The sequence below is a fragment of the Periplaneta americana genome, chromosome 2 (genome assembly GCF_040183065.1).
Source record: "Periplaneta americana isolate PAMFEO1 chromosome 2, P.americana_PAMFEO1_priV1, whole genome shotgun sequence".
NCBI lineage: Eukaryota > Metazoa > Arthropoda > Insecta > Blattodea > Blattidae > Periplaneta > Periplaneta americana.
In genome coordinates, this window is record NC_091118.1 from 5,400,621 (window position 1) to 5,424,111 (window position 23,491).

The 23,491-nt window shown below is 36.7% G+C and overlaps 2 protein-coding genes across 6 annotated transcripts in view; both read left to right on the plus strand.

Annotated features, from left to right (window-relative positions):
* The window catches only part of LOC138711988 (shootin-1-like), a 66,888-nt gene extending 50,566 nt beyond the window's left edge, over window positions 1-16,322 (plus strand). For all 4 annotated transcript variants that reach the window (XM_069843329.1, XM_069843320.1, XM_069843339.1 and 1 more), the window contains exons 7-11: window positions 714-875; window positions 2,531-2,669; window positions 4,863-5,096; window positions 9,236-9,297; window positions 12,536-16,322. In XM_069843329.1, coding sequence (XP_069699430.1) covers window positions 714-875; window positions 2,531-2,669; window positions 4,863-5,096; window positions 9,236-9,297; window positions 12,536-12,673 — 735 coding nt within the window. In that variant the 3' untranslated portion in view covers window positions 12,674-16,322. The remainder of the gene's footprint in view (window positions 1-713; window positions 876-2,530; window positions 2,670-4,862; window positions 5,097-9,235; window positions 9,298-12,535) is intronic.
* Window positions 16,323-17,518: 1,196 nt separating this feature from the next.
* The window catches only part of LOC138712002 (zinc finger protein 345-like), a 54,075-nt gene continuing 48,102 nt past the window's right edge, over window positions 17,519-23,491 (plus strand). Inside the window, exons 1-3 of one of the 2 annotated variants that reach the window (XM_069843380.1) lie at window positions 17,519-17,845; window positions 19,914-20,048; window positions 22,440-22,522. In XM_069843380.1, the coding sequence (XP_069699481.1) occupies window positions 17,642-17,845; window positions 19,914-20,048; window positions 22,440-22,522 (422 nt within the window). In that variant the 5' untranslated portion in view covers window positions 17,519-17,641. The remainder of the gene's footprint in view (window positions 17,846-19,913; window positions 20,049-22,439; window positions 22,523-23,491) is intronic. The other variant, XM_069843388.1, reaches the window with a different exon arrangement.

Consider the following 23,491-nt stretch of genomic DNA (forward strand, 5'->3'; position numbering starts at 1 on the left):
TACACGTCATCCCTGCCCTTTCCACTCTTAGGCCCTGTGGCCTGTGGAAGTCTGAGTCGTTCCTTTATTTGGTCTTCCAAAACTTCTCTTTCTTTTTGACTGGTACTGTACAATTTGTTTGAATATCTTGCCATTATGCATCCTCTTTATCTGCTGGGATATCATCATCATCATCTATACTAATAATAAATCTGTAGCCGAATCTGCTATATCAATAATATTTTGTAAAACGTTCCTACATTGTCGCAGTGTATAGGCGGAACACTATGTATGGACCTATCATATTATCTATGTGGTAAATCAAATATTGAATAATTATTAATTATCAATAATAACTGTATATCGAAGTTTCTCATACTATTTTATTTATAACTTCATGTTCCTGTTTTGGTACGTTCCATTAAACGTTTGTCATAAACGCAGAAAATAAAGCCTTATTTTTACTGTGTGAGCAAAACATATGTGTATCTTATCTGTCGCCTTCCATACAAGATAAGACATGTCGGTGAGATGACCTTGTACTGCGCTTCTATTTGTTACGAGCGTATCACGACCGATATTATCTCACTCGAGGGTGCGACACTCGACTGAGTTCAAGCGAGCGATTTAACTCCAATGCAGCACTGTGGTACCTATCATAGACTATTAGAACCCAAGTGTTGGGAGTTGCAGCCTTCAGTGATTGAAGGGGTCGTCTGTTAACCTATGCGCAGGCCCAGAAGGAACGCAACGTGCTGAAGCACCAGAGCGCGCTGCTGCTGGCGGACGTGATAGGCGACGAGAAGGTGATGCTGCTGCTGCAGGAGGTGGAGGTGCTCAAGACCAGCCTGGAGGAGGAGCGCCACAAGCACGCCGCCGAGCTGCAGGAACTCCAGGTACGTCACTGAAATCTGCCATTTTTAAAGCTCAGAGAGTGATGGTTTGTGTTAAAAGAAAAAAAAAGTGACAGGGTATTCATGCAATCCCTATACATTAAATATTCGTGATTGTTATTGTGAGCATGGTGGGGATTGTAAGGATGTTTGGGATTTGAAATAAAAGTTTGATATTTCTTTTCATTTCTGTCTTCATACTCCCCGCATTTAAATTTAACAAGGCGGAGCCTTCTCGTTAACTACTTCATAATCGCTTCCTCATTCCAACAATGCAATTGATAGTCGAAACGATTCACACATCAATATGACGCCAATGAGTTGTTTGAAATTGTAATGAATAATAATATGTCATTACAGAGAATTGGATTCATTTGGAAATTAATACCACAGTTAAGTACTGTTCTTTGGAATTAGACTGTATTAAATTAACTTTTTCTGTGTTTATATTCCCCGCATTTATTAATCACATCTATTTGTGTAAGAATTACAATTTGTTGTTAAATTAAAATTGAGTTTAATATTTCTTTAACGGGAGATTAATGATAAAATTGTTCCGGCACCGGGTATCGATCCCAGGACCCTTCACTTAGCGCGCGAACGCTCTACCGACTGAGCTACCCCAGGAACTATACACGACACCGTCACAATTTTTCCTCAGATGAGCTGATAAGATGCCAGAACTCAACTATGAGTGCACACAATACTGTGTGACTTTAAATTGTGGCTTTCTGTTAACATACCTCCAGTAACGAATGTATTGGCTTTCAGGTAGTAGCTCCCTGTAAAGCAGGTTTGAATAATTTCAAGGAAAAATTGTTCCGGGGCCGGGTATCGATCCCAGGACCCTTTGCTTAGTTCCTGGGGTAGATACCCGGCCCCAGAACAATTTTTCCTTGAAATTATTCAAACCTGCTTTACAGGGAGCTACTACCTGAAAGCCAGATTAGTTTTGTTTCGTTGTATGTCTGATCATGCGCACTGCCTTCGTTCTGGGACTTATAAAGTATCTGTGCGACAAAACTTTTTTCTAAGACTGTACATAATTATTTTTAATTATTTTTGAAAATTAAAAACTTTGAAAAGCAAAATGAATGATCATAAAATTCTGAAGAAATAAAATTTGAGGAAAAGAAGCACATATTTTAAATCAGTATTCAAAATTTCAAGATCCTACCTCAGAATGTGAAAGTTACAGACAATATGATGATAATAGCATGTCTAATTTCTCACCTGACTCCCCTGAAGCTTTTATATGTTAAAAAACGTTTAACGTGAATCTTTTCCAAGTTCATCAGATACCGAAATCACAGATTTAAAGCAACACGGCCCTTGTTATAAAGAAACAGAGCCCTGGTCTAGAATGAACAGAGAACCTGATAAAATTTAATGAAACTATACAAACTCGTAATGTTGAACAGCATAGAAAGCCTGTTAATTTCTAAACAAGGCCCACTGAAAAGTTATTTCTTCATAGTTTTTGCACATAGGTTTCTTATGGCAAATCCCTATGTTCTGTAACCAGTAAAACAGACGGTAGATGTTTCATGTCAAAGAGAAAAAATGCCAGCTCTTGCACAAAAACCAGCAGCAGTCTGCAGTGCATTTGAATTTGCTTGGCTAATTGTGAGTTGTTCACTGTATGTGGTTTGTGGCAGGACAAGCTGGAAGAGAGGGAGACCGAGGCGCAGCTGGAACTGCTGGAGGAGAAGCTGAGGCTGGCGGAGTCCGAGCTGCAGTGCGCCCTGCAGAGGGCAGAGCAGGCGGAGAAGAGGTCGTCCCAGCTCGTCACCAAAGGTGAGCGGGTTGTTCTGAGGTCGTCATGATGACACAAGCTGACTCACCAACTTATAGCCTACTGGTACTCCAGTACTATAGTCCCGACGCTGTTATTCCCGGCGTGACTCCTCCTCCTTGCTTACGTCTTAGAAAGTGAAGGCTCTATAAAGTCTAGGTAGGTAGTATCGTTCGCCATTTTTGTTCTTACGTTGCCGAGCTACCAGACGAGGAATCTATTTGCCACACCATTAAACATTATCATGTCGTAGCTCCTATGATAATAAATCAAACGCAACGTAATTCAGCAAATAATTGAGCGGCAAATAACGTCTTCGTGTGCTTTCTGCGAACGCCAACGAAAGAGCTAAAATGGCGGGCGATTATATTAACTATTTATCGAGCCTTAAGAAATGAATCAGCGAATCACACGCACACGTTTAAATGTAGCCGACCTGCAACACGATTGGCTACCGGAAATTAGAGCGACGGGACTATAGTCATTCTTGGTGCCATTTTCAATAGTTACACAGTGTTTTTGCGCCAGATACAAGAACATAGAAATAAATAGTTCATACAAGGGTTGGATAAAAAGTTATGGCAACACTGCTGTCATATGACGATGGTGCGTTCAAGAGCTGCCAGCTGTGTGGACATGAACAAGGACTGTTAGATGAGTTAGTGCACCAGCGGCGACAGTACTCTGTCAATCTACTGCAGTGTGTAGAACGTTGACTTTCATAGGGATAGTGCGAGCGCTCTAAGACCACGTTTACAAAACTAGAGCAACGTTCCTGGATCAAAATTGAAGTGACACGAGGTCGTAGTGCACAAGAATGTTTTCAGGGACTGCGTAAAGCATGTGCCGATGCAGCTTTGCCATATTGCACAGTGGCACGATGGGTTAAAGCGTTCCAGGAAGGCAGGGATGCCGTTCAGGACAACTTCCGTACAGGACGACCCCACATGGAAAACAACACAGTTGAACTCCTTGCTTCCCTGTTGGATGCTGATCGCCGATGGACTGCAAGTGAGTTAGCAGCGAAAGTCGGAGTATGTCACAAAACTGTGATCCACATTTGCACGACATTCTGGGTTACCGCAAAATTGCAGCACATTGGATACTCCATGAAATTTCCGACGTGCAACAATGGCACCGCTATGCTAGGCCTTGTTGGACCGGTACCAAAGGGAAGGTGACGACTTTCTTGGACGAAACCAGGACTCGTTCATATGAACCAAACTTGAAACGTCAATGAAAAATGAATGGAAGCATCCTGGTTCTCTTCGTCCAAAAAAAGTGCGCCCTACAGAAAGTGCTGTGAAGGAGATGTTTATTGTGGCGTATGACATTGATGGGGTAATACTGCACCACACTGTACCTCCAAGGCAGACGGCAAACGCGGACTACTACTGCAGGTTCCTGCAGCACCACCTTCGTCCAGCCCTCAGGAGAAAACGATGACACTTGGTGGTACAGAACCCCATCATTCTTCATGATAATGCAAGGAGTCACACCGCTGCTGCTGTCAAGGACCTCTTACGCCGCTGGCAATGGGAGATTCTGGAACATCCTCCGTACTCACCCGATATGATCCATGCGATTACGATCTTTTCACCAAAGTGAAAGAACCACTGTGAGGGACCCGGTGCAATACCAGAGATGAACTTTAGGGCAGTCAATACGGAACATCAACAAGATGGACGTGCTGATTGTGTACGATGCCTTCCAAACATTTGGCAAAAGGTGATAAATAAGGGGGGCGACTATATTGAAAGTACGTAAATGTTGTACCCCTGTGAATAAAACCATCTCAGAAACATCGAACTGTTGCCATTACTTTTTATCCAACCTTTTGTACATAGCTTTGTAGCATTTTTCGATACTGCTCACAGCTGTCATTTAGCTCCAGTAGCATATCCCTTAGTATCACCTCCTCTTCTGCTAACAACGCCATATCATCAGCAAATCTTATGCTCTTTATTCTTCTTCCTCCTACTATCACCCCTGATAGTATGTTATGATGCTTAATGTATGTTTTGTAGCCACCGATGCTACACTGATATTCCTACCCTCTGTGTATTACGGCATTATTGAACTAATGGGAAGCCTTCCTTGTGTTTAGTCCCATGTTCGTCCCCATGCAGGCTGGTGTGTGACATTATTCTCAGAGTTGAGTTTCTTAAATTTAATTATGCATGTCTTCGTTACAGTAAACGAACTTCAGGATGAACTGGAAGCCAAGGCATGTCCACCGCCCCCTCCACCCCCACCACTACCACCACCACCATCTATGCTGCCTACACCCTGTATCAAAGTGAAGGTGGGGCCCAGCCCCTCGGCCACGGACACGGGATCCAATGTGGAGACAGGCAACCCTGTGCTGGACATGGCCAACATACTGGGCATCCCGCGCAAGACAAGTACAGCTGCCGCGTTGCCAGGAGGTAGGCAGAACTCCACACAGACTGCTTTCTCTTCTCTTCCCTCTTCCTTTTTCGTGTTGAACTCACTTCTTTCTCATATTTCTTCTTATCACCTTCCTTTCGTACTTTTCTCTTCATTCTTGTCCTCCTCATCCTCTTCTGCATGTCGTTTTTTCTCTCTTTCATTTCTCAGGATCATATCGACCTTTCATTTTCCACCATTAAAGTTCTTTTTTCTAAAAGCAATGTTTGTCAGTAAAACCATTCTTCTCTATAAATAATTGATGCAACATTTTAATGAGCTGATTTGAACCATTTTCTTGAAGGACACCATGTTTTTAAGAGTTGGCGGTTGTACTGTCCTTTCTCAACCCCCTATATGAAAGGAGGAGATGGAGCACCTGGCCAATTGTGAAACTCTTAGGACATTTGTGGACCTTCCATCAAAATATTGGGAAGCAAGAAGGATGATGACTTCATTGTTAAATCCAGAGCATTACATACACACACACACACATAAATAATTGATTAAATGGCGATCTTACTCGTGTAACCACACATACAATAACATAAATACAGACATGGAAATCCTACACATACAACCCAAAAACCAAAAACTCAACACACTAGAACAATATCAAATATAAAGACACACTAGAACACACCCTGATCAAATTCTGAACACACACATCAATTTCAGAACACACACACATTATTTGACACCACATTTCAACACTTTTCAACAATCGAACGCACCCACACAACAGGCAGCGAAGTTCGAGATGACGCCGAGATCTATAGGCTCTGAGGATGGTGTGAAGAAGCACCGAAACAGCTGTAAGCCACACATGCTTACACAATTAACGCGAGTAAGATCGCCAGTTAATCAATTATTTATATTCAAGTGTTAAAAGTAGTGTACGAAAGATTCAACATGCATTCTTCTATCTCTCTCTTTATTTACTTGGTTATTTAAAGATGCTGTATCAACTACGAGGTTATTTAGCGTCGGTGGAATTTGTAATAGCGAAATGAGGCCGAGGATTCGCCATAGATTACCTGACGTGCCTTATGGTCGGAGAAAACCTCGGAAAAAACCCAAGCGGGAATCGAACCCGTGCCCGAGCGCAACTCTGAATTGGCAGGCAAGCACCTTAGCCGACTGAGCTACGCCGATAGCTCTTCTGTTCTTTTGGCTACAAGTCTTTTTATATTTCTATACAATCTTTACAATCTATGATTGCCTTCAAAAATTGTTTTAAGGAAGTTATTGTGACATATATTACTAAAAAGGATTTTTTTTCTGTTGCGTTAATTTTCTTTTTACATTTTTTCAGAACACATTTATAGAAGTTAATGATAGCAAGAAAACAACACACGTTTAAAAAAAAGGTGTAAAACAAGATTATTCTATTACAATATAATTAGGACTTCAACTGTGTAAAACCTAGAACCTTTTTAACTTTGCTCTCAAGTTGCTTCTTCCATAAGAACGAATAATTAAAAAAAAAAGTTACTTTTTATCAATTTTATTGAAAATGGCCCATCATAAAAATTTGAGTAAGAGAGAAATTAATGCAGGGATGCAAAACTGAACACCAGTTGTGGCATGCATCACAAGCTGGATTACGTCATTCATCCCTTCCCTCAACTCCATGGGTCACTCACATGATAAGGTGGAGTGGGTTTGTATTGAGTGTCGAGTGAAATTCATGTTCATATTCATTTATTGCGTCCAACTGATATGGGACATGTCAAAAGTAACACATAATTACTAAGCTACAACGTAATTAAAATGCAACATACAAAATGTCAACATTAATAATAATTAATTTCAACATTAACAAATAACAACCACAAGAAAACATGTAACACTTTACAAGACAAATCACTTTTCAATGAACAGTCTGAAGTCAATTTCGACCAGTGCGTCCTTCATGAGAAGACATCCCTTTTCGAAGTCAGGATCTGGAAAAGAGGAAGTAAAATCCTTGAAGTAAAGTGTTCATTTTCTACTCATTTATGGCAGTTTTCAATAAATTCGTTCATACTGTGAAAGCAATTTTTTATTAATTCAGTGCAATGTCATTTGGAAAATACCAGTTTAAAGAGCAGTGGGAAAATGAATACAGTATTTCTATTCAAAACAATGACAAAGTTCATACGAGTTCTGTGTTTGATCCTACATACGTACCGGTACTGTATGTGAGCAAACATTCTGGAAAATGAACTTCAATAAGAGTGATGATCGCTCTAAATTGACAGATACACATCATCCCTCCCCAGGCAGTATAGCCTAATGTAATGAAACTGGTGAAATAAAAAAAATGCAGAGACCTGACGCACGTTGTAGTTAAAGCTAAATTAATTACAGAGAAATTAGATTTGTTTTAATTTTTATTATGAGATAAGTATAGTCAATTTCACGTAAACTAGAAGTTATGCACTTTCATACTTTAAAAATGTCATGAATGATTTATTTTTACATACAATCGTATTATACATGCCTAAATACCAGTGCAGTGGTAAGGTATTTAATATGTTTCGTTATAATAATATGTTTTGAAAGGAATCCTGCTTAAGTATGTTTATTCCTGATTAAAGTTTCCCTGATCTGCTAAGACTACAAGAAGAATATGTTTTGTTTAAACATTTAGTATCATCAGTTCATTTTAACCAATTTAATTTAAATGAGAAATTGTGCATTTAAGTATCTCGTATTTAAAAACGTATTGCATTCGTTTATATAACATTAAATGTGTAAATAGATAGTTGATAGCCGTCCCAACCAGGGTTTAATAATCGGCCTCCTAATCAATTCTAAATGAATATTTATATTTAATTCAATTTTTTCTTTAATAGAAACCCTAGTTAGGTAGGCTGTCATTGAGAAATTTATTGGAAATGTAACAAACAATTTAGGCTACAAGACAAATTACATTTTATAAAGAATATAAGTGATGATTAATTATGCTAATTGATGACTTCAATGCAGTGGAGGATATCATGTCCAGAGTGCTGTCAGGAACTTTTAATTTTCGGAAGACTTCTAAGGACTCCCGTGGGATTGTGCCTCTAGCCCCAATCATAATTCCTATAACGTCCCATGTCTTGATGTTATATTTGGTCCCCAAATCGCTGCAGCATGGCAGATAAATTGCCCATTTTTCTTTGCAGACTTCTCTAGGTTGTTCCTCGCTGTTCTCAAAACAGACTGTGGGATCGACAATGAGTCCACAATTTTTTTTTCGGTCTATAACAATGATATCTGCTCTTCGAGTTGAATCGTCAGCAGAAAGGCACCCAATTTCCTCGTACACCTCATACTTATGCATTTAATTCGAATTTGTTGGTTAAATTTAGTGTTATAATTGATCGGAAATACTTTCGTCATTTTGTTCGTGAACACCAGTTTGTTGTAATCCGCCACATGGTTGTGGACGGATCACAGAGACGTCATTCAATGCCCGTGGACTGTGGAAGGGGAACCAATGCTTTCCCCATGCTTCCACCCCTTTCTCTGTCATCCTTGCATTAATGTGTGGCAATAATATATTGTAGTCTATATATATTTATCAAATGCAGTTTATGTTGAAAAGGAAATAATTCGTTACTGAATTCATCAATACATTTATATTTTATCCCATTGCAAATAATGACACCCTGCAGGTTTAAATCGTCCGAAAGCAGGATTTTTTATTTGTTTAATATTTCTTAACGTACCGGTATCTTGAATCCTAATGCATGATATGACCGCCACCTCCTAAAAGAAGAAATAAAAACTTTTATACAGCAAGTTTTGTAATTTTCATAGCATTGAATAAATGTTAGTTTTACTTGAGTTTAAAAACCAATCAATTTTGTGTTGCAGAATGAACCATGGTGATCCATGAATTTGTATTAATTGAGAATTATTTTTAATACAAAAAAAGCAGAAAGAAGAAAGTAATTCTGATTTATTTTAAAACTGTCTGCTCTTTTATGTTTATTATCTGTTCATATACACTCCCTTGCTTTAACTTTTAAGATCATTTTTAAAACTTTCATGGCACTGTTATGTAAAACGTAAGGACATTTTATTTTTCGGCTATTTTTAGGTCATATAAACATTACTTCGTCATCCTGAACTTAACACTAACTGTCGTAAATGTTTGTTTCAGGAGCCATTGATGACATCATAAATCAAATCAAGGGAGGAAAGTTCACGCTTAAAGCTACAGAGGTAAGAACACCGTGGTAGCGGAGCAACCAGGGACTTGCTGACGTCATGTTGAGTTCTTGTCTGCCGCTTCTTTTTACTTATTTCATCACGAACAGAAATGAACAAAAAATGGATAAGTCGAGTTGTTAAAACTGAATATGCATAAATAGCGGATAAATTGAACTGATGTTCTGGATTGCAGCTTGAGAGTCCGATAAGAAAACTAAGTTTTTGCATTTGTGTAAACGAACAAAATAATGCATACAGTGAGTCAGTTAGTTATAAATTGAAGTAGCAACCTTCATTTTTTAATGAGGTGCCTGAGGCTATCACTGCCAGATGGCAGTATTATCCAGATGTCAAGACGATTGATTGTGCAAAAGGGAAAAACAGAAGCAGCAGTAGTAAAATGGCGGCACCTCTGCACAAGTGTATTATTGTAGAGCAGTGCTCTGTTGTGCGACTTTTCTGAGCGAAAGGTTTGGCTGCAAAGAATATTCATAAAGAAATGTTCCTCATGTATGTTAATATTAAATATTATGTTTTTATTTAACGACGCTCGCAACTGCAGTGGTTATATCAGCGTCGCCGGATGTGCCGGAATTTTGTCCTGCAGGAGTTCTTTTACATGCCAGTAAATCTACTGACATGAGCCTGTCACATTTAAGCACACTTAAATGCCATCGACCTGGACCGGGATCGAACCCGCAACCTTGGGCATAGAAGGCCAGCACTATACCAACTTGCCAACCAGGTCGACATATGTATGTTAAGCATTGCCTGTTATAACAAGCTGCTTACTACAATTGGATGCAGAAGTTCTCTGAAGGGCGGACAAGTATCGAATGCCAAGTTGATCGGCCAGTGGAGAGGGCCACGGAGACAAATGTGCAACAGGTTGGCGATTTGATCTGAGCGGACAGGATGAAGGGAACGACATGCTAGCCTGGATAATCACAGGTGATGAGTCTTTGGTGCATCATTACCAGCCTGGGACAAACTTGCATCAATGCTCGGATCAAGTTACCATGGCGCACCCATGCCATTTCCGCTATCTTGCAACTACCATTTCTTTGTTTCGTTTGTGCGCACATCGATAATACTGCCATCTAGTGTGATAGCTTCAGGTGCCTAATTCACCAGTATAATAGGTCACTGCTTCAATTTGTAACTTTTTTTACTGACTCTCCTTTGTATTTTTGAGCAATCTCTGAATAGCATTAACTTCGCCATAGAAATTTATTGTATAATTTCAAACATTTTTATAGAAGGATGAAATGTATGCAGTTGCTCCTGCTGCAGCTCCAAAATAGAGCCATCCTTGTAAATATACTTCCAATCTTTTTGTAGTTATCTGTTGTTAAATCCTTCGACAATAATGACCCTATTTCTTTTAGGGTTTATATATATTTGTTTGTTTATTTTCTTATTTATTTGTTTCTTTATTTATTTATTTATCTGCTTACTTATTTATTTCTTTATCTATTTATTTATTTATTTATTTACCTGTTTATATATTTATTTGTCTATTTGTTCGTTTATTTATTAGTGCTTTTATTTATTTATTTGTTATTTTATTTATTTTTCTATTTGTTCATTTATTTATTTATCTATCTATTTATTCTTTTATTTATTTATTTATTTATCCATCTGTTTATTTGTTCTTTTATTTATTTATCCATCTGTTTATTTGTTCTTTTATTTATTTATTTATCCATCTGTTTATTTGTTCTTTTATTTAATTTATCTATCTAGTTAGTTGTTCTTTTATTTATTTATCTGTTTATTTTTTCTTCTATTTATTTACTTGCGTATTTATTTGGTATTTGTCTATTTGTTCATTTATTTATTTATCCATCTGTTTATTTGTTATTTTATTTAATTTATCTATCTAGTTAGTTGTTCTTTTATTTATTTATCTGTTTATTTTTTCTTCTATTTATTTACTTGCGTATTTATTTGGTATTTGTCTATTTGTTCATTGATTTATTTATCCATCTATTTATTTGTTCTCTTATTTATTTTTTATTTAATTATTTATCTGTTTATTTATTTGTCTATTTGTTCATTTTTATGTATCTATTTTTTTGTTCTTTTATTTATTCCTTTATTTGTTTATTTATTTACCAATTGATAGATTGATTAATTGATTGGTTGATTTATTCATTCATTCACTCAGTTATTTACCTCCCATTGACTTATTTATTTCATTTATTTAGACCATGACAGCATTTCACGTTGAAGTTATTAATTTGATAATATTGAAACATGATACGGTAATTAATTTTTTTTTTCAGTTGGCATTTCTCGATTTTTCTTGACATGTATTAATTCTTGAATGAATCGAAATGCGTGTTTTTAGTGTACAGTAAATGTTATCCGTTTCATTTATCAGAATTTTGAAGCCTGATTAATTTGCCATACGTTAAGGGACTTGTGTTTCAAGACTTACCACAATTTGTTTATTTGCTTTGTTTTAATCGGAGTAGTTGCTGGGTTTTATATACTCTCTGCTGTCTGTCAGGGCGCATTAAGGTATTTGCTACAAGCCAGAAAGTCGTAGGTTCGATTCCTGATGGTGTCATAGCTTTTCTTCATTGATTTAACCCTTCTGACAGCAGTATAGCCTTGGAGGTCACTCAGCCTCTAACAGAAATGGGTGATGTGTGGGCTTTAACATTCTGACACCCTAACGATATCTATAGTCCCGTTGCTCTAATTTCCGGCAGCCAATCGCGTTGCAGGTCGCTACATTTAAACGTGTGCGTCTTGTGATTCGCTGATTCATTTCTTCAGGCTCGATAAATACTTAATATAATCGCCCGCCATTTTAGCTCTTTCGTTGGCGTTCGCATAAAGCACACGAAGACGTTATTTGCCGCTCAATTATTTGCTGAATTAGAGTGCGTTTGATTTATTATGATAGGAGCTACGACATGATAATGTTTAATGGTGTGGCAAATAGATTCCTCGTATGGTAGCTCGGGAACGAAAGAACAAAAATGACTAATGATACTACCTACCTAGACTTTATAGAGCCTTCACTTCCTAAGACGTAAGCAAAGAGGCGGAGTCACGCCGGAAATAACAGCGTCGGGACTATAGTGGGAAAGCTTTCTAGTTTAGTTTCTGTTTATTAGTAGCTGATATGGTATTTCAGAACAAGTGTAGATAATCATATTACTTCTCAGATTGTCCGACTGCATGTGATGTGATAGCTGCAGGCGATGTTTCTGAAGTAATGTTATCCGTTTTCCAGAAGCAGAAGGAAGAGAAGAAGGAGGAACCCCCAGCAGCGATGCAGGAAATGCTCAACATCCTGGGCACTCTCAAACGGAGACGTAGAAATCCAGCCCAGCAGTCAAGATGGCCCCCGCCTGCAGATGTGGCACTCTGAGCTCAAACTGTTGTGATAATGTGTGAGACAAAAATCGATCTTACATGACGTCAATACCTACTTCCTCTGTACCATCTCTTTGTGATTGTCGTTGGCTGCAGCTTGAGTGTTATTTCAGTGAGTTAACTCACCTCCATGATAAAGTGCCATTTACCAGATGCCTGAATATGTGCGTACCAACTTCTGCAAGTGCGTGTTGCGACCTGGTGAAATGTTAGAGTTTCTCGCACGATGTTAGGTTAGTAAGTGAAGGCCATTGTCATATACTTTGTCTGTGAACTTCCCCTCAAAAATATTGCACCAATTCATATCAGGGTTGGCAAGTTTTAACCAGGGGTGGTTTTAATCGTCCTAGTTAATAATAATTCTGATCACAAAATTGACCAAAATGATGAAATGACAAAAGTGGCATTTGTGTTTAGAATTACAGAAAAGACGAGCACTTGGAAGCAGTGGCTTAGACTTTAGTATTTAATATAACCTCCAAGATACAGGTGGCATATGAATAACGAAACTATATGTGCTAAGGGAGTAGGCTCAAAGTACCTAAGTTGTATTTACACAGACCTCTTTGTGTTTGCATGAATTGGCTGTCATTCTGGTTCCTGCATACCAGTTTTATATAATAACCTGCAACATACAACTTCGTAGCTGTTTGCAATCCTAAGTGGGTCTTAATTTATTTTGGTGAAAACTGAGATTTTAGAAGATACATGAGGAACTTGTAGTGCATTTCTGTAAATGAAGCACAAAATCCACAAATTCACTGTCAGTGTTTTTGTCTTTGCATAGATTTCCACCAGGCCATGGTGCAAACTTTGTCTTTAACTTGTAAAATGTGTAACTGACTTTAGTTTCAATTTAAATTTATAAAAATCAAGTAATTATATTAAAATTGCTAATTATATATTTTTTAACCCATTTTACCACTGTACTGGTCAGTATTAAAATTTTATGGCTTCTTGTCAACCCTGGTTCATATTGGGGTATGTCGACAGGCCACACGCTGTGGTCGTTCAATTACTGGCTGTGTTTGGAATATGTGATGTGGCATTTTCCTGCATAAAATAAGTATAATTACTTTTTTCCTCCATAAATTCGACAAACACCGTCAGTATTTTGATCTAATAATACTCTAAGTATATTTTATCTCACTCCAGAGTCACATATTTGTAACATTTTGTTGAAATAATTTGTCCTCTTGGAATTCAATTTTTTGCTGCTTCGAGAATTATGTTTGAGATTGTATTGTTGAGTTTATCTGTACATACTTCGTATTGAATGGAGTATAATTTTTGTTCGGTCTCTTCTGTAAATTTTGCCTAATTAGCCAAAAAAGGATCCAATTTAATTCAGAATACAAATACAAGCCTACCTTTTATATCCATCAAAAGACTAATTAAAAATAAATATAAAATAAAGCAAAACCAAGCACTATGTACCAAAGCCAAAGATAAAAAATGGAGAATTTTAATAAAAAAAACAGAAATTATTCCAGAAATCCCACGTAAATCTGCAGTAGCAAAATTCAGACTGCTTACAGAACACGATTATTTGGCCAAACACTTGAATAAAATAGGAATTTACACAAATCCAAATTGCCCTCTATGCAACAAAGAAGAAGAAATGACTGAAGATCATCTCATAACCTGTGAAGTTCTACCTGATGGATCCACCACAGAGAAATATTGGAGAGCAAGAACGCTAATGGCTTCGTTGCCAAAGCCCGGCATTAGATAACAACAACGACAACATTTTGTTGAAATCTTCTGTAGAGTACAGAACGGTATCATTGAAAAATTTCTTTACAGAACGAAAAAATTAAATTTATTCGGATCAAATTTCTGCACATTTAAAGGACAAAACTAAAATTCTTTCAATCATTTATTTATTATTATGGGAATTAAATAAATGGCTTTTTCAAAACACCCTATGAAATTTAGATTTAAAACAATTTTTTTTCTCGAAAAGGAAGTAAAAACTAGCGAAATTGTATTTAAATTTTTTGTTTGAAATATCTCAAGGAATAACCCCTTCAAATTAACCCTAGCATTACCAAGGTTGGATAAAAATTGCCAACCCTTTTATCATCTACAATTTTTTACATTTCATTTTGAAATATGCAAATTTTTCAGAATATTTTTGTTAATAACTCAGAAACTAATTGACTTGCAGAAATGAAAATCAAGGACGTAGCTTGAAAAATGTAGGAAATAGAAATTTCATCCATTCCCCCCCCCCTCTGTAAGAGCAAATGTTGGATGTATTTCGGCACTGGACCCTTGACTCATTTCACTAGTATTATCACCTTCATTTCACTCAGACGCTAGATAACCATAGTAGTTGATAAAGCGTCGTAAAATAACCAATAAATAATTTATGCAAATGCCCCATTTTCTCAAGAACTATAAATTATAGAAATGTTCACATGTACATTAAATTGTGTATGTCTATTAGTTTGATATGAAAATTATTTTACATGAAAATAAGAAAATAAAAAAAGTCAGCATTATTAAAAACAAATCAAAACTTTCTTTCATAGTTTGTATTTATTGATAAATCTACTTCAATTTGCTTATAAACGTTGTCTCTTTATCCTGTAAAATTTTTAGTGCGATACCTTTAGTGGTTTGTGAGATAATGGATCATTATATAAGAAATTTTAACATTGACAGCCAATCTCCTCTTAATTGTTTCTTCTTTCTATTTCATTTTCGTGCGTTCTGCTTCACTTACTATTATTCCATTTTTTTCAGTTTTTGATGCTCTTGCTTTTTCCCTTTTTTTTCTTTCTCTAGTTTCTTTCCCCATCCAGTTCATGAGAAATACCAAAAGTGATGTTACAGAATGCAGGTTCCATTGTCAGAGATTAATTAAACAGAAAAACAGTTCACTTCAGATCTTCTGCAGCCAAAGAGAATTTCCCTCGATATCCATTCTTCACTACATCCAGTTCACGATATCAGTGCACGATATGTGAGAAAGTTTCTCCTTTCTTCTTACGAAAACTGTTGATATACCTGTCACCATATTTCTACCTCTTAGTAACAGAAAGCGTTTACTGAGATCTTCTTTCAGTGCTCTGAGTTCAACTCTTATAAGAAGACATACAAAGGATTCTAGTCTCCTTTATTGGCTAGACCTTCAGCATCTTCGTTATTTGTGACAATAGTGGCTCTCACAAGATGCCACAAATCAAATGACAGCAATATGTTATGTGCTTTATTGTGAAGATGAGTTAATACATGTGTATGACAAATGGAATGTCATCAGTTGTGACTTTTAGCAATACTTTGAGACAGTGCTGCATCAACTGTTCTTCCTACTTCCAGCTTTAACAATTGAAGTCATCTTGCATATAGGATATTGGAATATTTTCCATAAAGAATTGAAGTTGTATAAATATTTGAATATTTGAGATAATAGGAATATTATCTCCTTTCGAGGGTTTTTTTCATCTAATTTTTATATTTGCTACTGAGGTTAATTCGTAAAAGTTTTAAACTATTTAACAGTATGTTGAGTTTCTGTTGTATATGTAAAAATGCACAAATTAAATAGAATATGTAATTAATTCTGTCTTAATGTTTTATATTTTGATTTATAAGTTACAGTATTAAATACCAAATAAAGAATATTCGAAATGAAATGGACTTGTCTTATTATATATCCACAGTTGTAAAAGTGTTTCTTTTTTATGTAAACACACTGGTGAAAAATGTCAAAATATTTTAGGAATTTGCCCCCCCCCCACTTAAAACCCATTACTGTATGTACTTTCATCCTCCCAAAGAATTTTTTTCAATTCCGCTTCTAAGTTGGTTTAAATTTTTTTTTATAATGTCTGTGTAGGCATTAGAATGAAAATAGTAATTTTTATTGTCATTTACCGTAACTTTAATTTTAGTATTTCTTATCCTATATTTTATATTAAATATTTTCCAGTCTTTATTAAATTTTGCGGCACATGAAAGTCAACAGATCATTCTCCTGTGCGTGAAGAAAAAGTTGAGCACATATGAGACAATTTCTTCATGTTTCATGAGTTCTTGGTTTGATTAATTTTTTATGTTATTAACGAAGTCCGCGCATGCGCAATTTGATCTCACAGCCAAGTAGTTCCTGTCGTGAACCGCACGTGTCTTCCGTCTTCTCCTTGGCAATGGAGTAATCAGTCAAGTAGACTTGGATACATTATACGTTCATCTATTGGCTATTGTGTTCATTTTACTTTCCTTTGTCATATGACGTCAGCAGTTTCCCCGATGTTTTTTTTTGGGGGGGGGGAAGTGAATGAATATGATGTAAAATAATTACTGGGATAAATTTCAGAACACGGATTCCTTCCTTTCCCTCTTCAAAATTCCAACTGCACATAAAATAAATTATTTGCACTGGAAGTTGCCTTTTCGTAAGCATGACGATGCGCAGACAAACGCAGGCATATCTGCTCTTTTTAGTATTTTAGTCACTGAGGAATCCGTATACTGAAATTTTCCCGAACAGTGTTTCTGTTTGGTATTTATTATTATATATGACTATTTCGAGGTTGCTGACCGTATCATCATTTTGACAATCGACGCCAGGTGATTAGTGTTACCAATGTAACGATTTTACCTCTAAATCTGGTGTACTTTCGTGTTAGTTTAGCGTACAAAATGACTAAAGTTTATATATTCACATAGGAATTTGACGAATTTTTAAATCCTTCGAGTAGCAAAATAATATTTCATTTCACATTTATAACATTAATTTAGCAACTGTCTTATAGCGTATATTCCAGCATAACGTTGGCTGTGCGCGAGTTTATCAAGGAGGCCGTGTTTGATGTATTGTAATATCATGGCTTCCTAAATTAACCAATACAATACATTCGTACTTCAAACGTTTGTTTAGGCTTCAAACGCTACAATAATAAATATTTTATTCATTTTGTTTTAATTGCTACAGAGAAAAAATAATAATTAAATGGAGGTTTCGCAGTTATTGTCGGAACATAATTACTTTTCTTCAGTTACAGAAATTCCGAAAAGGAAGTATGAGGATGTTGTGAAGTATGAAAATATAACTCGGGAAGACATTGTTGTACAAGTTAAACACCGAAGACTCGACTCCGAGGTAAACACGATTGAGAAGGAAAGACTGGAGAACGAAGTGGAATGGGATATTGTCGTGAGTATGGATTTTGCACCCTGCGGAGAGTTGTACGTGATTAAATATTTAGCGGTACTTTTAGAGAGTTTCAGTCACTTTTAGACTTCTCTAGAAACGTAAACTTAATTGCTTTTTCTTCTCTGAGTGCTGAAGGACTTAGTCTATGTCCATTCATCGCCGTTGGACGTGCATTAACTTATACTATAGGCCTACCTGCTATACTATATAGTTCACCTTAAGGAGAGGGGCATGGGTTGGGACTGCCCTCACACGTAGACACCCCGGAAAGATACGATGGAAAGGTATGCCATACAATTCCTCGGCCTCATATTACTTAACTAATCCCCTCAACTAACCCACTAACCTTGTCACATATCTCGGCTTAATGTCACTTAGCTATCCCCTCACTTAATTCATCTAACCCATAAAGAAACTTAAATCAGACATTGGCCTCTCACTCTTCCATGACATCATACATTTCTATCGTATCGTTAAAATTACCCCGGAATGAAATGATGTGCATGTCCTAACGCCTTTTCGCGCTACAATCTCCCTCCGGGCTGCCTCCAAACTCCCCTACAGCCTGCAGAAAATCTTTCCCTGTCCACGTGGGCATCACAATAGTCCCTCTACTCCTGTCTCAGTGGAGAGCTGCGACGGTACATAGCACTACTACCAACAACTATTGACCACTTAACCATGGGGTTCAATATCTAGTGGTGGCCCTCAGCCAACTCTACATTGGTCGCAAGCCCGAAATGTAGGAAAGAAACGGAAATGATGGTGAAAGAGGGAAGTGTAGAGGAAGTTAAGTATATCGGTGATATGATAGATGGAAACCCTCTGCAATGATATGCTTCATTCATCACAAATTCCAGCACGACCTGGTCGGGGATTAAACCTGGACCGCCTGGATCGAAGACCAGCACATTAACACTTGAGTCACAGATGCACTTGAACGCGACTTAAAAACTAATGGTGCTATGCATAGACATTTCGCTAGCCCACGCTACGAGCGTGCTAAACTAGCCTCGGCTATCAACTGATTACTTGTACAGGATTCATATCATATCATATCGCTAACACTGGTTTATGAATATGAAAAACGTTAGTTCGCTGATCATCCACCGGAAGCCCGCGATAAGAATGTCTATGAATATGGCCCTATGGGCCGTATTCATAGACATTTCGCAGCACGTGCTACGAGCGTACTAAGCTAGCCCCGGCTATCCACTGGTTACTAGTACAGAATTCAAATCATATCCTATCGCTAACACTGGTTTATGAATACGAAAAACGCTGATAATCCACCGAAAGCCCGCGCTAAAAATGTCTGTGAATACGGCCCTAAAAGTCCACACCTGTGGAGTAACGGTTAGTGCTTCTGGCCGCGAAACCAGGTGGCCCGGGTTCGATTCCCGGTCGGGGCAGGTTACCTGGTTGAGGTTTTTTCTGGGGTCTTCCCTCAACCCAATATGAGCAAATGCTGGGTAACTTTCGGTGTTGGACCCCGGACTCATTTCACCGGCATTATCACCTTCATCTCATTCTGACGCTAAATAACCTAAGCTGTTGATAAAGCGTCGTAAATAATCTAACTTACTCAAATAAATCCTATTATTTTCCTTAAGCATCTATTTAAAAATTTTAAAGTACGTCCACATTTCATGAAAAACCATGAAGGTTAGCAAAGTTTTATAGAACCCAAAAATGTCTGTTTAGGTCTTCAATGCCTGTTAAATGGTTTTTAGTACCTAAAGTGCCTATTTGTCATATAAAAATTAGATTCTAAAATTTGTATTTTAGTAGCCTATGAACAAGAATAAAGATCAGTAAAAAAATGTTGAGATACCTAGTACGAGATCAGATTCCTTAATCAGTATGTAGGTCTGGTGACCGTTGTAAACTTTCTGCTGCATTTTTAGTGTTTCCAGAGCCGACAATGCATAAGTAGTGATCTGTCATTTCAACCTCATATCCCAGGAGCGATTGTATCATAATTATGGTCACAGTGCTTAAGGACCTTCGTCGACTGGAACACAATTGGTGTAGGCTATCTGATAACTCTTGATGATTTTGTTTGCAGCAAGCATTGGCTATGATCAGAGTAGACAGTGAACAGTCTTTATCAGAGCCAGAGGAAGATGCAAGTGAAGGTATTCAAGTGCCTACATCAACTTCAGAGACCTTGGCAAGTTCTGCTGCATCCCAAGTCACACAAGTAAGAATCATCAAGTTACCATGGTTACCAGAATGTTTTTGTTTCCCATTGGCATCAGATTTGTAGTCTACGTTGTTTGTTTTCGAGCATTTCAACATAAAGCTATCAGAGCTTTCTATCTTTGGTTAAAATTTTACTTCTTGACAGCTTGTCCATAATCAGGGATGTGTTGTCTTTCTTGCAGAGGATGAATGCCAATGTATTTTTCTTAATAAGCCTACAGTTCTAAAAATATATAAGGAAAGGATACTAGCATTTGAAGGGTACACGGGAAAAACGATCAAGGTCCACCAAAAATCGAAATTGAGTTAATAATGCTATCTTATAGTTGAAAGGAAGTACTATCATGTGGTCTAGCTAGTAATAAGAAATAATCGTTCTTGACATTCCACTACATCAATTTCTATTAAATACACACATAACTAACTATAAGTGCTTAAATTTTAAAATTCGTTTTTCTCGAAACTTTCTAAAATGGACCTTGATCGTTATTCCCGTGTACCCTTCATTTATGAACTTCATGGTTTATAAAGACAGTAGTAAATAGATTGACAGCAGCTTTGAAAGGTATAAGTTTAATATTAACTTACTATAAAGCTTTTTAAAGTTCTTAATAAACAATGTACATAAAATCTAAACTATTATAGAACTCAGTATTTTATTTTCATTAAACATCCATTGCAGAACCACATACAAATAAAAATTATTATTATTATTATTATTATTATTATTATTATTATTATTATATGAAAATTGTTCATATTGGAGAAATTTTAGATCATTTCCCACTGATATCCGCCATGTTGCCTTTCTTGCGTTACCAACGGAAGCAACTATACCATGTCAGTTTCAAATTAATGTAGGCCGTGGAAAAAATTCCTATACTACATCTATCATTATTTGTTATCAGATTATTCGAATGAGAACAAGCTCTAAAAACCTTAACAAACCAAACCTAACCTTCGTCATATTAACCAACTTTTTCTATGTTTAGTATTTAGAGCAGGGGTTGTCAGCACAGAGCACCCTGGGGCTAGTGTCTCTTACCCGGGGAAAACGCAGTGCACCATGGTACACTTGTAGCTGCTAGTGGGTATGCTCTATCTCTTCCTGCTGCATGATGGTGCACACGGGATGGCACTGCTTACCCTTTGCACAATTCAGTGAGTGCTGACGACCACTGATTTAGAGGATTATTACATATTAGCATTACTTTCGACGAGTTGTTTCCTATGTTGGCGACACTTATTATGTACAACAGTGTACAAAAACGGCGTAACTGTAGTAGCGTGAAATGGTCTAAAGAATACCCTTCATTATTGATCATCCCTAGAGACCACAGAATTTCGCATTAATTTCCAAAAAAATTTTTATAAAAATATTACATTTCGCATTTCATCACTAATTAGCGGTAAGGTTATGGCAATAATTTCGTATAAATTGGAAAGGAATTTTTACGTGAAAAAAATAACATTATATTAGGCGTCAAAATAATGATAGAATAGGTTTCATTGATGTTTGTCTTTTAGGAGATACACTTTTTTCTTTAAGACACACATGCTCTTTATTTTTGAAACAATGTTTAGACACTAATCGCACATTACAAAATTTGCACATTGAAATGTTATTCGCGAATATATAAAGACCGTCACTAGCAAATTCTTTAGCTCTGGAATGAAGTATAACTGTCGACATTCGACCCAACTTTACAACTGAATATTGGAAAAAGTTCCTAAAATAGCAACACCCTTAATCTTACAATAATACCAGCAAACAAAAGCAATCTTTCAGATGGACATTACCTTTTCCCCTCTGCCAGGTGTCAATGACCAGGTTTGTTAGTGGAATGTGTGTTTTTCAATTCTAGCTTTCAGCTTGTAAGAAGAGTGGATGTTACGTTCAGAAGTTAAAGGAGTTTAAACAGTGCATCAAATATTTAAAAAAGTAATGACATGACAATTTTTAATAAATATCGCTTTTTTTCGCCGAAATAATTTATTTCGCTCTGAAACACATCTATCGCGAAAATTCACTATAAAAATATTGTCATTTTGGCTATTGTAGACACATTCGCAAAGAAAAGCAACTTTCTTTTTAATCAACAATTTGTCGCTTTTATCGCTAATGTGAAAATAAGTGGTTTCTACGCTGTTGCATCTAAAAACTTATAACAAAAGAGAAGAATGTGCAATGAAAAATAAAAATTATTGTTTTGGGCTCTTCATGTGGATATATGAAATTATTACTGTTGCTACTACCTGTATTGCCACGATGATGATGATGATGATGATGATGATGATGATGATGATGATAGTGGTGATGATGATATTAGTAGGATATAGGCTAATGAGCAGTTTACTTCATTTATATATTTTGTCTCTATTTTGGCAGAAAGATGGAAATCATGCTGTATTTGTTACGAAAGAAGAAACTGAGCAACATGTAACAGATTCTCACGATTGCAACAGAGGAAGGTGAGTGAGGCAGAGATCCAACATACGGCAAACCACACACCAGGTCCAAGGAAAGGAAGGACAACTTTTACTAATGCTGATGTTTAGGTATCGACTATTGATCAGATTTTTTATATTGAACAGATATTTGAGAAAAAATGGGAGTATAAGGGTACAGTGCATCAGTTATTCATAGATTTCAAAAAGGCATATGACTCGGTTAAGAGAGATGTTTTATATGGTATCCTTATTGAATTTGATATTCCCAAGAAACTAGTTCGATTAATTAAAATGTGTCTCAGTGAAACGTACAGCAGAGTCCGTATAGGTCAGTTTCTGTCAGATGCTTTTCCAATTCACTGTGGGCTAAAGCAGGGAGATGCACTATCACCTTTACTTTTTAACTTCGCTTTAGAATATGCCATTAGGAAAGTTCAGGATAACAGGCAGGGTTTGGAATTGAACGGGTTACATCAGCTGCTTGCCTATGCGGATGACGTGAATATGTTAGGAGAAAATGCACAAACGATTAGGGAAAACACGGAAATTTTACTTGAAGCAAGTAATGAGATAGGTTTGGAAGTAAACCCCGAAAAAAAAGTATATGATTATGTATCATAACCAGAACATAGTACGAAATGGAAATATAAAAATTTGAAATTTATCTTTCATAGAGGTGGAAAAATTCATGAAAAATATATGACACTCAGGAGGAAATTAAACGCAGAATAAATATGGGAAATGCCTGTTATTATTCGGTTGAGAAGCTTTTGTCATCCAGTCTGCTCTCGAAAAGGCTGAAAGTTAGAATTTATAAAACAGTTATATTACCGGTTGTTCTGTATGGCTGTGAAACTTGGACTCTCACTTTGAGAGAGGAACAGAGGTTAAAGGTGTTTGAGAATAAGGTGCTGAGGAAAATATTTGGGGATAAGGGGGATGAAGTTACAGGAGAATGGAGAAAGTTACACAACACAGAACTGCACGCAT